This window comes from Amphibalanus amphitrite, unplaced genomic scaffold, assembly GCF_019059575.1.
Source record: "Amphibalanus amphitrite isolate SeventyFive unplaced genomic scaffold, NRLGWU_Aamphi_draft 000107F_arrow, whole genome shotgun sequence".
In the NCBI taxonomy this organism is placed as follows: Eukaryota; Metazoa; Arthropoda; class Thecostraca; order Balanomorpha; family Balanidae; genus Amphibalanus; species Amphibalanus amphitrite.
In genome coordinates this window covers 551,400-562,696 of record NW_024881602.1, presented here as the reverse complement: position 1 = coordinate 562,696, position 11,297 = coordinate 551,400, and the positions used below count along the sequence as shown (strand labels likewise).

At 48.5% G+C, this 11,297-nt stretch overlaps 2 protein-coding genes across 4 annotated transcripts; both read left to right on the top strand.

The window, feature by feature from the left end:
• Nucleotides 1-92: 92 nt before the first annotated feature.
• On the top strand, nt 93-2,976 carry LOC122380817 (28S ribosomal protein S29, mitochondrial-like). 3 transcript variants are annotated; one of them, XM_043364293.1, is made up of 3 exons: nt 93-212; nt 795-1,163; nt 1,464-2,976. In XM_043364293.1, the coding sequence occupies exons 2-3, from the start codon at nt 978-980 to the stop codon at nt 2,421-2,423; spliced, it is 1,146 nt and encodes a 381-aa protein (XP_043220228.1). In that variant the 5' UTR covers nt 93-212; nt 795-977; the 3' UTR covers nt 2,424-2,976. The 3 variants fall into 3 exon arrangements, with proteins under 3 accessions (XP_043220228.1, XP_043220230.1, XP_043220229.1); XM_043364295.1 differs by having other exon boundaries at nt 167-212; nt 972-1,163; XM_043364294.1 differs by lacking the exon at nt 93-212 and adding an exon at nt 262-288.
• A 1,596-nt stretch (nt 2,977-4,572) lies between these two features.
• On the top strand, nt 4,573-6,237 carry LOC122380816 (small integral membrane protein 12-like). The gene is made up of 2 exons (XM_043364292.1): nt 4,573-4,722; nt 5,513-6,237. The coding sequence occupies exon 2, from the start codon at nt 5,602-5,604 to the stop codon at nt 5,863-5,865; it is 264 nt and encodes an 87-aa protein (XP_043220227.1). The 5' UTR covers nt 4,573-4,722; nt 5,513-5,601; the 3' UTR covers nt 5,866-6,237.
• Nucleotides 6,238-11,297: the final 5,060 nt, after the last annotated feature.

Genomic DNA, 11,297 nt, shown 5'->3' with positions numbered 1-11,297 from the left:
GATTGGGTAATTTTTGTAGGTATGTGTCGTTCATGGTTTTCATTGGCTATATTTCAGTCGCAATCAATATGATGTTTTGGGTCCTAATTTCTGTGCATGCTAAATGCTTTTGTAAAAAATGATTTATTTCGGGGGCTTTTCGGTTTTTATTATTGTTGTCTGTGGACGGAAGCAGTACCTACATATGGAAGGCTGAATTAAATGTGTAAAAGGTAATTATGGTATAAGGCAAAGTATAAGGCAAGTTTGAGGCAAGGCACTATATTGAAGTCCAATAAAAAAATATAGGTGCATATAAACAAAAGATTTAGAAAGTTAAAGAGGATATGAGGTGAGGACCACGGGGAGTTCCACTTTCAGATGTTGACGTTTATTTCATTAATTGTGTCTTCGTCAAGACAAGCCAATTCAAATTATTTACCTCAACCTAGCGTTCAGAGTCTCGGACGACTATCTTGGAGTCTCTCGGATGACTATGTTCTATTGACCAGTTTTGTACAACATGCCACCTCTTAACCAGTTTTGATTCCTTTTAGATATTGATTTGATTCCTAATCATGCACCCCATACCAACTCATAGAGCGATAGTTTAAGTACAGTTTAAAAGAATAGGAGGAGCCGTTGCAAAGACAAATCCGCTAAACCATCATCATCATCATTGACAGCAAAAGGCTCAATAAATTGGGATGGGATTGGGGACCTCACTGTTGCCACCCATTGGCTTGGTAACTATATTGACACTCATTTTACTACCTAACCCTTGAGGCCTTGACATATCTTGTATGTTTTTACAGGGAACTAGAAGTGAAGATTGCAGATGCAGATTTGCAAAAGAAATCATTCACAATAAGCATACAAGTATACATTCCTACCCAGTAACTGCAAGTTGCTGCTAATCAGCTCAGTACCTCGTATCGTATCAGAACTGTGAGGCTCAGCCCCACTGCTGCTCGCCTCCGTCCCCTACACGGGCCGCCATGCTGCCGCGGTGTCGCCTGACGCGCCTGTGCCGGTTGGGACTGCGGCCGATGAGTGCTGCGGCCGCCCCAGAGCCGGCTCCGTCCGTGTTCCGGACGAGCGTCAGTGACCCACGCGAGCACAGCCGCAGCGACCTCGGACGTCTGTACACGGTGGACCGCGAGGATCACCGGAGACTGTTCCAGGTCAGCGTCTTTGGTGGACTGGGGTTCTGGAATGGTCGTGCTATTTGCTTTGTCCAGTTATCGAGTTCAGTTGTTGTGACATTTCAGCAGGTAGCCAACATAGCATTACTCAGTGACATTGCTAGAAGTTTGATGCTAGCTGAATCACCACCGAGTGTTAATAAGCATAAAAATTTGCATTTATCTATACACAGTTAAATGTACTTTCCTGTGAACAGATGGGTAAAACGAGATCTGATTAAGTAGTCGTCTTTATATCATCGTTTTCCCATCGTCTTATGTGACCCTGTCTATCGCCAGGTGACGGGTCTTCGGAAGTCTCTGTCCGCCCAAGCGCGCACCTTCTGTGAGCTGGCTCTGATGGTGCGGCAGCCGGCGCTGAACGTCCTCGACAGCCTGCGCGCCTCGGACCCGAGTCGGCCGTCGCTGCGCTTCCTGCTGTACGGACCATACGGCGGCGGAAAGAGCACCACGGTGGCGCACGTGCTGCACTGGGCGGCCGCCTCTGGCTGGCTGTTGGTACACTTTCCCGAGGCGGACCGCTGGGGGCTGCGGTTCCGCGAGGTGACGGCGTCGGCGTCCGACCCGCAGGCGGTCGATCACCCCGTGGATGCCGCGCTGTGGCTGGCGCACTTCCGCGCACAGAACGCCGCCCGACTGGCCGAGCTGGACCTGCGGACTGGCGAGACGTACACCTGGAGTCGCCGCGAGGCCACCGAGGCGGGCTCGCCGCTCACGGACCTGGTGGAGCTGGGTGTGACGCGAGGTAAGCACGCGTCCCAGTGTGTGCTGGCGCTGCTGGCCGAGCTGAAGGCGCACGCGTCGGCCGGCAGGTGCCGTCTTCTCATGGCCGTGGAGAAGGTGAACGCCTTCTGGTGCGACTCGACGGCGCGACGTGAGGACGGCTCCACGGTGAAGTTTGGCGATATGACGGTGATACGCGCCGCCGAGCAACTGCTGCGGCCCGACTGGAGCGGAGGTGCCGTGCTGACGACCATAGCGCCCGTGCGCGGCGGCCCGGAGGGCTCCCACCTGCCGCGACACCAGCTGGGCGCCGACGGCTGGCGCGCCCTCGAGCCGTTCGTACCCATACGTGTGGACGATATGAGCCGTGCAGAGACGTACACCATGATCGACTATTTTCTGGAGCGCCGCTGGCTCCAGGCGCCGGCCGCCGCCACCGAACGGGGTAAGCAGGAGCTCTTCTTCCGCAGTGGCGGCAACCCTGGGAAACTGGCAGAGATTTGCAGTATGTACTGAGGTCTGAGAGTCCGGTGTGCTGCCGAGTTTGGTCCCCGAGTGATGAATGACTAGACGATTTTTTGTTTTCTCTTTGGATGGGTATTTGCTGGTGTTACCGTTGTGGAGCAGGTGGCGGCACCTGTTCATGCGCTAGTCCGCTGACATGGTTCGTTGATCAAGCTCTACCGAAGCCTCCATCGACATTTGCAAATAGATTGTATGGCGCATAGTGACAGTGCGTGATTTTGTGCATGACTGTGCATTAGGTCGCGGATGACGTTCGCTAAGAAATTGAACACGGAAGGCAGAGTTCTTTGCAACAAATCACAATATGAAAGCGGTAAATACCCTTAGGAAAATCATTTGTACCCAGTACCCATGCTGGTCAGCGACAGATTGGTTGTTTGGTGGTGCTCTTGAGGCCAGGATATGCGAGTTCTTGCTTGTTGTGCTACTGAGTATGACTGTAATACGAATGAATGAATAGAAACGTCTGCGATTAATATCTGTGCCAGGCTTATCGATTGCTCTTGTACAGGAATAAATTGAATATTCGCTCTGTACATTGTAACAGCTGTTTGATATTGAACTTCTCAACGAATCGAATCGATAAATTTTTAATAGAAACACGACGAGATTCTCTATTGAGATTACAAGACAATAGGTGGGATTATGAAATAAAAATAGTATGATGGCGCTGGTCAAAATATGTTTCGGTTTTCCGTGCATTTCCCTGTGAGTAATGTGCAATAAGGGATATTTGGAAGGCTATCTCGCTTCTCCAGACGGGACGAGTGTCACCCATGCCTTCAGCATTTATTTCATGCGTGACACAATCTTCAGTACCACCCTCTCATCCCAGCGGAACTATTGCTCGAAAGCTCGACAGCTTTGCTAAGGCTCAAAATTGAAGCAGGTTTGTCTCCTTGTCTCCACATCACGGTAGCCGTGGAAAGGGAGGGTCGTATTTAGGGCCTTGGGGAGGGTATTCGACTATATACTCTGCTCGACCATATCCTTCCTTATCATATCCCTTTTCATCATAAAAGGCTGTATTCAGAAAGTGAGCAGTACCACTGTCACTGATGCCCTGCCATAGTGCACCAGTGAACTCATAGACAATACGTCGATAGATACAGGGTGACACAAAAAAAGCGGTCATCACCAAAATTCGAATAACTTCGGAAGTTTTATTCAGATCATCACCAAACTTCGGCCACTTTAGGTCACACCTATGTAGCAGACATCCACCAAGTTTCAAGTCTTCACTACGAATGCTTTTAAAAGGCAGTGTGTGTTTTACGGACGCTCCACAATGTGCTCCAGGTGAGCGCCCCGGCGCTGCAGGGCGTAGGCACACCTGCATCCGGCGGGCAAAGTTGCCGATAACCCGATAAAAATAACGTTTCAGGGGTAGCACACACCCTGAGCACTGTCTCCAGAGGCCATCGCACTCTGTAAAGTGCACAGCCATCGGGTTATCGACAACTTTGCCCGCCGGATGCAAGTGTGCTTACGCCCTGCAGCGCCGTGGCGCTCACCTGGAGCACATTGTGGAGCGTCAGTAAAACACACACTGTACTTAAAGTATTCGTAGTGAAGACTTGAAACTTGGTGGGTGTATGCTACATAGGTGTGACCTTAAGTGGCCGAAGTTTGGTGATGATCTGAATAAAACTTCCGAAGTTATTCGAAATTTGGTGATGACCGTTTTTTTTGTGTCACCCTGTATTTGTTTACGTTTTTCCCTTTGGAAGTGATAATAATGAATAAAAAGCAGCAATCACGGTGGAAGCTGGCGAAACCTCAAGCAGCGTCTCGTGTGCGGAGGAACGCACTCTGCGTACGAGCCATCAATGACTGGAACGCCCTTCCTCGTCATGTGGTCCTCGCTGAGACCCTAACCCAGTTCAAATCCCGACTCGACCAGCACTGGCAGACCATCCATTACTCAGTGCCAACCCAAGATTTAACCTAGTGTATCCAGAACCTACTCGACGAGATCGGGACCTTCAGGCGTTGTGCCTTTCTAATTTCTAAATCCCGATAAGTGTAGGTAAGGTAAGGTAAGGTAAGCAATTTTAATTTGCTACAACTGAGCATTTTTCAGTGAAATCCAACTCGCGCACCAGCTACAAAAGCAGCGCAAAAATCACGAAGAGCGTTTTTGTGCTTTTCACAGTCTAATTTTCGACCTTAGCAGCAAGCTTTAGTTGCTTATTGATATCAAAATATATAGGTATAAATTATTTATATATTTATAGTACAAAAGCTCTGGGCCGTCGGAGGCTGAGGTGATCACTGATAGGAAAGACAGGTATGGTATATTATTTCCCTCTTCGATATTTATGTTGGACTTATTTATGATTGTTTCGCAAGTACCTACCTTCACATGATAAATGACACTGTGACATTCATAAGCTCAAAATGAAAACCAAGCTAACTCATTTGTGGCCTTAGCCCTCAGCTTTTCCTTTTTACCTCAATATGATGTGCAGTGAAAATAATTGATGTGTATTATTAAGATTAAATGCAAATAATTACCAGTACAAATGTGTCTGTAGATCAGTTATGTTCCGAGCTTTCATCAACCTAACCAACTGCACTCAACAGTCAACAGTCCCCACATGGTCCCCAGATGCCAATCAGTCTCTAGCTGAGGCTTGATTGATGAGCATTTTTCCTTGTGGTACCCTGCCTGTTCCAAGGTAGAACAATTCATGAACATCCTGGGAGCTGTGCTCATGTCTTGTGCATATTGTTAGGGTTTGTTTGCTTTGTACTGCTTACCAACTTTTATAGAGCTAAATCTGATTAAAATTAATGTCTCTACTGTCTGGTCATCATGACCTAAAGACTAATTACTAATTTCTTAATTTACCATTAGAGATCTATCATCAGTAGTTCCACATGATGTTTATTGGCTTCCATTGTCACATTGCACATACCTAAATGAGTCTGTTCACAAAACCACTGTCCCTTTGATCTGTCCACTTTTCCTGTCCTATTATGTTCTATTTTGATTCCACTTATGCAGTAGGTATATTCTTAAATGCATTTTATTTAGAATGTTATGCTTCCACCACTAACAATTTCTCCTTTCTCAGGCTGAGAGGAGAGCTGTTGGTAGCAGTTCCCGAGTCATTCTGTTGAGTCAGCTGCGCGTCTCTCCTCGTGACCGCGCCCACCTTTCACCATGTGGCCGGTGCTAATGAACGTTCTGAGGACTTACGCACCCATCATCACGCTGCCCGCGGCGGCCGTGATCGGGTTCATCGGCTACAACCTGGAGAGTCTGTTCGACAGGAGCACACCAGCGCCCCTGGAGGGTATCAAAGACAGAAGAGAGGAGCGCAGGCTCGGTGACGGTGCAGCTCCCCCGGACGCGCTCAAGGACCGCTCGTTCGTGCCGCGAACCGTGTTCGAGAAGAACGTATCACCCACGCTGAAGCCGACCTGAGGCTGTCGAAGAGGTACGGTGGTCTGCCGGAACGGTGGATAATGCAGGTGGGCTGAGTACGTCATCGTGATACGTTACAGTCTGATGGTCGGGTATTTTTGGGGAGTTTTACTGTGCCTGATGGAGAGAGTTCAGTTGTGTGGAGTGTAGGAGTCACATGCTTTGCCGTTTTTGGTAGAGTTGAATGCCGCGCCGAACGTTTTCTTGTTAGGAAAATGCGTGCCTGATTCGTGTCTTTTCGTCTCCCAGCCGTTTACTCCACTTGGCTTAATGGGGACAGAGAGACAGTGCTGCATTAAATACAATTTTGTGAACAGGCTCATTGATGTGCAATGTGACAATGATAAGGAATAAATATTGTGTGTAACTGCTGATAGATCTCTGACAGTTGATGCTTAAATTAGTTATTTATCGTTAAGTAACCTTTGGGAGAGCACGCCTGGTCACCAGAGTCCGTATTTCACCCGCACTCTCATCAGATCGAAGTGGCTGGAAACTGTCCTTCAAGTATGAGTCAAATGTGAGGATCAGGACTGTGCATTGGTTAACACATTCACCATTTAGAGATGACAGTATTTATTTCGGCACATCTCCCTAAACATTTTACAAACACATAAATAGGTACCTAATAAACATTCCATATCAAACCAACACAAAACGTGCATGATAGAACCTAGCGGATATATCTGTCGCACTCTACCCATAACAGATGTGAGCGGTCTCAATACAGCACTATGTAAAGGGCCAACCATTCACACATATTTTCACAGTTGCTTAAAAGAGTGGGATGAATTATCGTTCATGCTCTCTCCTGAAAGGAAGCGCTCTCCTTGCTGGCTCGAATATGCTCCCTCGATGTCGCTCGAGAGGCTATTCGAGCATTGTCTAAATATTATCCAAATATTTGGACGGATTCTCGGAGTACAACACCCATCGTAGTTCACTTCTAGACCGCATTTGATATTGTTGACTTGCGTAAAGTCATGAGTGCAGTCATCATGTCGAATAGCTGACATGACATTACTGACATCAATTACATCAATAACATCAATTAGTGAGCACCGTAAAGAGTCCTAATTCACTGCAGTTATAGTGGCAGTACAGAATCTACCATCGCTAGATTCCTCGTACAATCCATTCATTATCGTCCTTCTGTTCACAGAGGAGCTTCGCACAGGTGTGTGACGCGTAATTTTGCCGCTCTCATGTTGTCTCGATCAAGCGCCGTGAAGGAAGGGTTCTGCAATCGGCTCGCTTGCGCACAGCCCTCGACTCGTTCTGATCGGGCAGTGAACACACACAGAATGAGCAGAACCTATCATCGGCAGACTGATATCCCGCCTGAGGCAGTTCCGATGGCAAGGGAGTGGGGATGGTCGGTGATACTTTTCCTAGGAGGCACAGACGATTTGGCTCAAATGTGCTAGTTGGCACCTGGGTCTATTAAATGTCTTCATAAGCATTGCTCTGGGCGCCAAAGCCAATAATCTCTCTCAGCCTTCAAGTGTGGAAAAACTAAAAGCTGCAGACTGTACCATACATCATTACGAGCTAACATCGTTCTTTGGTCATATCTGTGAGCTCATGGCTCGAAGCTTCCTCAATAACTTGACAAAATGACGCTTGTTCAACACACGCTGGGATGTCGAGCTCCACACGATAGCTGTCGAGACGACAGTGTTGTCCCAAGAACATGAATCCCAGCCCTGTCGCTCGGTCTCAGAGTATGTAGACGTTGGGATTGTCGCCTCTCATCGAGAGCTGCGCCTCGTGTAGAATGCGCAGTCGCGGCCCAATGGGCACTCCCAGTTTCTGGAGTCGTTCCTCAGTCATGTATGGCAGCTCCAGCATACCGATCCGTTCGCGTTCGAACAGCGGAGCGTATTTCTGCAGAGAAAACAACAGTGGCACAGGGTCAGTGCTCGGGAGATCATTAGTTGTTGCGTGGGGGTTGCTAAGCAATTGTCCTGGGTCGTGCTTAGCCGGAGTGCTAAGCCGGAAATGACTGATCATCATTGCATCATTTTCGGCATTGCTGTGGATAGCACGCAGCAGGGCTTGCTACTTATTCAACGAACATATCCTGAGTCAATTTAGCGCACAAAGTAACACCTGTTTCTCGACAATGTTGTCTCTTGTCTTTCTTGGTGACATGTGTAATCGCGCATCATTATCTCCCTCGATTCAGTGACGCACGGTACATGTTCCGCTTTCTTGTCACTCCTACACAAGCCTCACCTCGTATCCCAGCTGGTTGAGGAAGATCCGCAGCAGGGGCGGCTCGTCGCCGAAGAAGCGGGTCAGTTTCCGCACGCGCGGCGGATGTGTGAGAGATACACCGGCCGGTCGGAACGTTCCGAAATCTCCGCCGTGCCGGACACCGGGCCCCGAGCCCTGTCGGAGCTGGGCCAGCTCGGTCCGTATCGACTCCATCTCCTGGGGAGGCAGACGGAGTGGTGACCTTATTGGCGCACATTGGCGTTATGACGATATTGGGGTGGCGTTATACATATAATCATGTCCTTACTGGGGGAACGGTGATCGTGTGCATTGCGTGAACTTCAAATAGGCGTTAAAGATCCTATTATAACTAGAGTGATTCCAGGTTGAGGACTGAGGGTTAATGCTATTCGTTGGTGTTAATTTATGTTGCTTGCGTTTTCGCTTGTGATCCCAAGTTCTTTTTTGCCCTCCAGTTCACTTTCTTGCATTCTTAGTACGTTTCCGCCCGGCTCGCCCCTTCCAGTCCTTTGTAGCCCGTCAGCCGCGTGCGATACTGACCTGGAACATGAGGTGCTGTGTCCTCATCTCCGAGGACAGGTGCGCCACGCTCCTCGCCAGCGTCACCACGTGACTCTCCAGTCGCTGGAACCGCTTGTTGATCCCCTGCGAAGAGAGGAGGGCTCGATTCTTGATAACCACTGGGAGGTTGTTACAAAAGCTCTGATTGCGCCTTTTTCATGCATCCATCAGCATTTTGTTTACATTATGCCACTATATAGTTGAACACATGGGCGCCGCCACCGGGGGGGACGGGGGGGACGCGTCCCCCCACTCTCAGAATGGAAGGGGGACGTCCCCCCCAAACTCATTACGGAGCGAGCGAAGCGAGCGTAGTCTTTCGTAGGTTAACGGAAATTTCTGAGTATGCCGTGGTCACGCTTTTGCTAGGCTTATATCTCAGCAACCACTTGACCGATTTACATGCGGTAATTTTTGTAGGGTAGCACTAAATTCATTCCTTCTAACGAGCATCGGACTATTCCCGATGCATGTGAGTGACCCCATATGCACGTGCCACGTGAAAAACGAAGAGGTGTCAGTTTTGTAACAATTTCAATATCTCGGCAACTACTGGGCCGATTGCGCTGAAAGTTGGCATGTAGGTTGGTATACCCACTAGGCAATGCATATCCGTGTGCCACAGTTGGGGTGCTGCTGCACGTGCGCACATGCAGGGGTCGATTCCAGATCTCGAGAACGGCTGAACCGATTGTGCTGAAATCTGATACATGGTTAGATTGTGGTTAGAGACCGGTTAGTAGGGTGCCGTGCAAAAGTCAGTTGGGACCCATTTTGCACGTGCGCATTTGCAGGGTGCCGTTTCCAGATCTCGAGAACGGCTAGGCCGATTGCGCTCAAATTTGGCACATCGTTAGGGACCAGTTAGAAGGGTGCAGTGCATAAGTTAGTTGGAGGTATCCCCTCGCAATTTCGCACGTGCAAGGCCCACCCCACCCTCTCGCTCGCTCCGTTGGTCGCCCCAAAAGGCGTTTTACTTATTGTTATCCTACTCGAAATTTGATTAGGCCCTTCGGTCAAATGAGACCATTTCAGAGCCGCAAGTATGAAAGAATTGGTGGGAGACATTGGTCGGGCAGCCACCCCAGTGAGCCACTTGGGATGAACCCGACCAATTGAACAGGCAGCCCAGCCCACTGGCACTCATTGCACCCGGCAAAGGACTATAGCTCCAGTGGAGCCATTCCCGCATGGGATAGAGTTGCCCGTCCAGCCCGGAGCAGGGGGTTGCGGCGTGGAGGAGAAGGATTTGACTCTCCTGAGGATGGAAGAGATGGAACGGCCGGTGGCGAATCTAAGAGGGTCCAGGAGGTTTAGACACTCAGTATATGGGGTGTGGGCCTACATGCATTGGTCTGACCCCTGCCACCTCGGCCAACAAAATCTCCAGCTCTTATTCGACCTGTCATCGCGGAACTGCCGATTTTTGATATCGTGATCAACGTGTGTCGTATAACACGACTGGCCGAACACGGGCCTAATATATTTCGTCTAACCAGCCAAGAGCATGACTTTACACCAATCCGACCTCGAAGTCAAAATCCGAACATTTTCGAAGACTTCAACTCCGACTCTGGCCAAAACTGGCCAGTCGTGCCAAAAAAAAGTGTGCAGTCAACTCCGACTGATTCTGGCTCCGACCCCACACTTCTGCAGTCACGCTACACTAAATTAAATTTCCAGCTTCTAAGAAACAAGCTAATGCTATAGGTACGGTTGACAGGACCACAAAACTTTGAGGCGACTTGACTACTTGACTTGGTTTTCCTGACCTAAGGTTTTCTGGTATCAAGCTTGTTACACGGGCTGCAAAATTCGTATTTTGGAGCAGTTTTGCCTAATGTTTTTTGCCAATTTTCGCGGCGCTTCGCGCCGATTCGTGCACAGACCAAAAGAGAGATTTGTGACTATACAACGCCCCCTCCCCCACGCGGGTATGCAATATGTATTACCTATATGCAATATGCATTATCGATCATATTAGTGGCATACATCAGCAATTATACCGTGATAGAACACGAGGCTTTGCCGTGTCAAACTGAATCGGACATCAGATGTGTATATAGGTAGGTTCTTGGTGGGAATGCGGTCTATAGCCATTACTAACCTAAACTACTTTCCTCAAACCAGTTGTTTTGCCACAGTTTTATGAGTTTTTAAACTTAAAATGGTCAGGAAATTATAAATATTTGCAAAAGGATTTTTTACATCACTATTGTCCATCTTTCGTAGAGGCTACTTACTTACCTATATTGCAGGGGAAGCTGATTACGCGTTGACCAAGCATAGTACGTAGTTCAAACCAGCTGAATGCTGATTGGCTAGCATTTTTCCGTAAGGGAATGGAATCCTCGGTAAGAGAATGACAAAGTGTAATATATGGGAATGACTTCAGTCTTCAAACCTAAAATCGATACCGATATATTTGGCTAAGGGTGATCGTTGGCCGTTGGGCCATAAAAGCTCCTGATTTGTTCTCGTCTCAGCTCAAGCTACAAAACCGTTACTTCAGTTCAAAACCCTATGTTAAAAGTGGCATATTTGCTTTAAACGTTGAATGCATCCGACCGAAAAAGCCACGGTAAAAATGTCTACTTTTGGGTTTTCAGTCGGTCAGTCCGTCCCCCCCA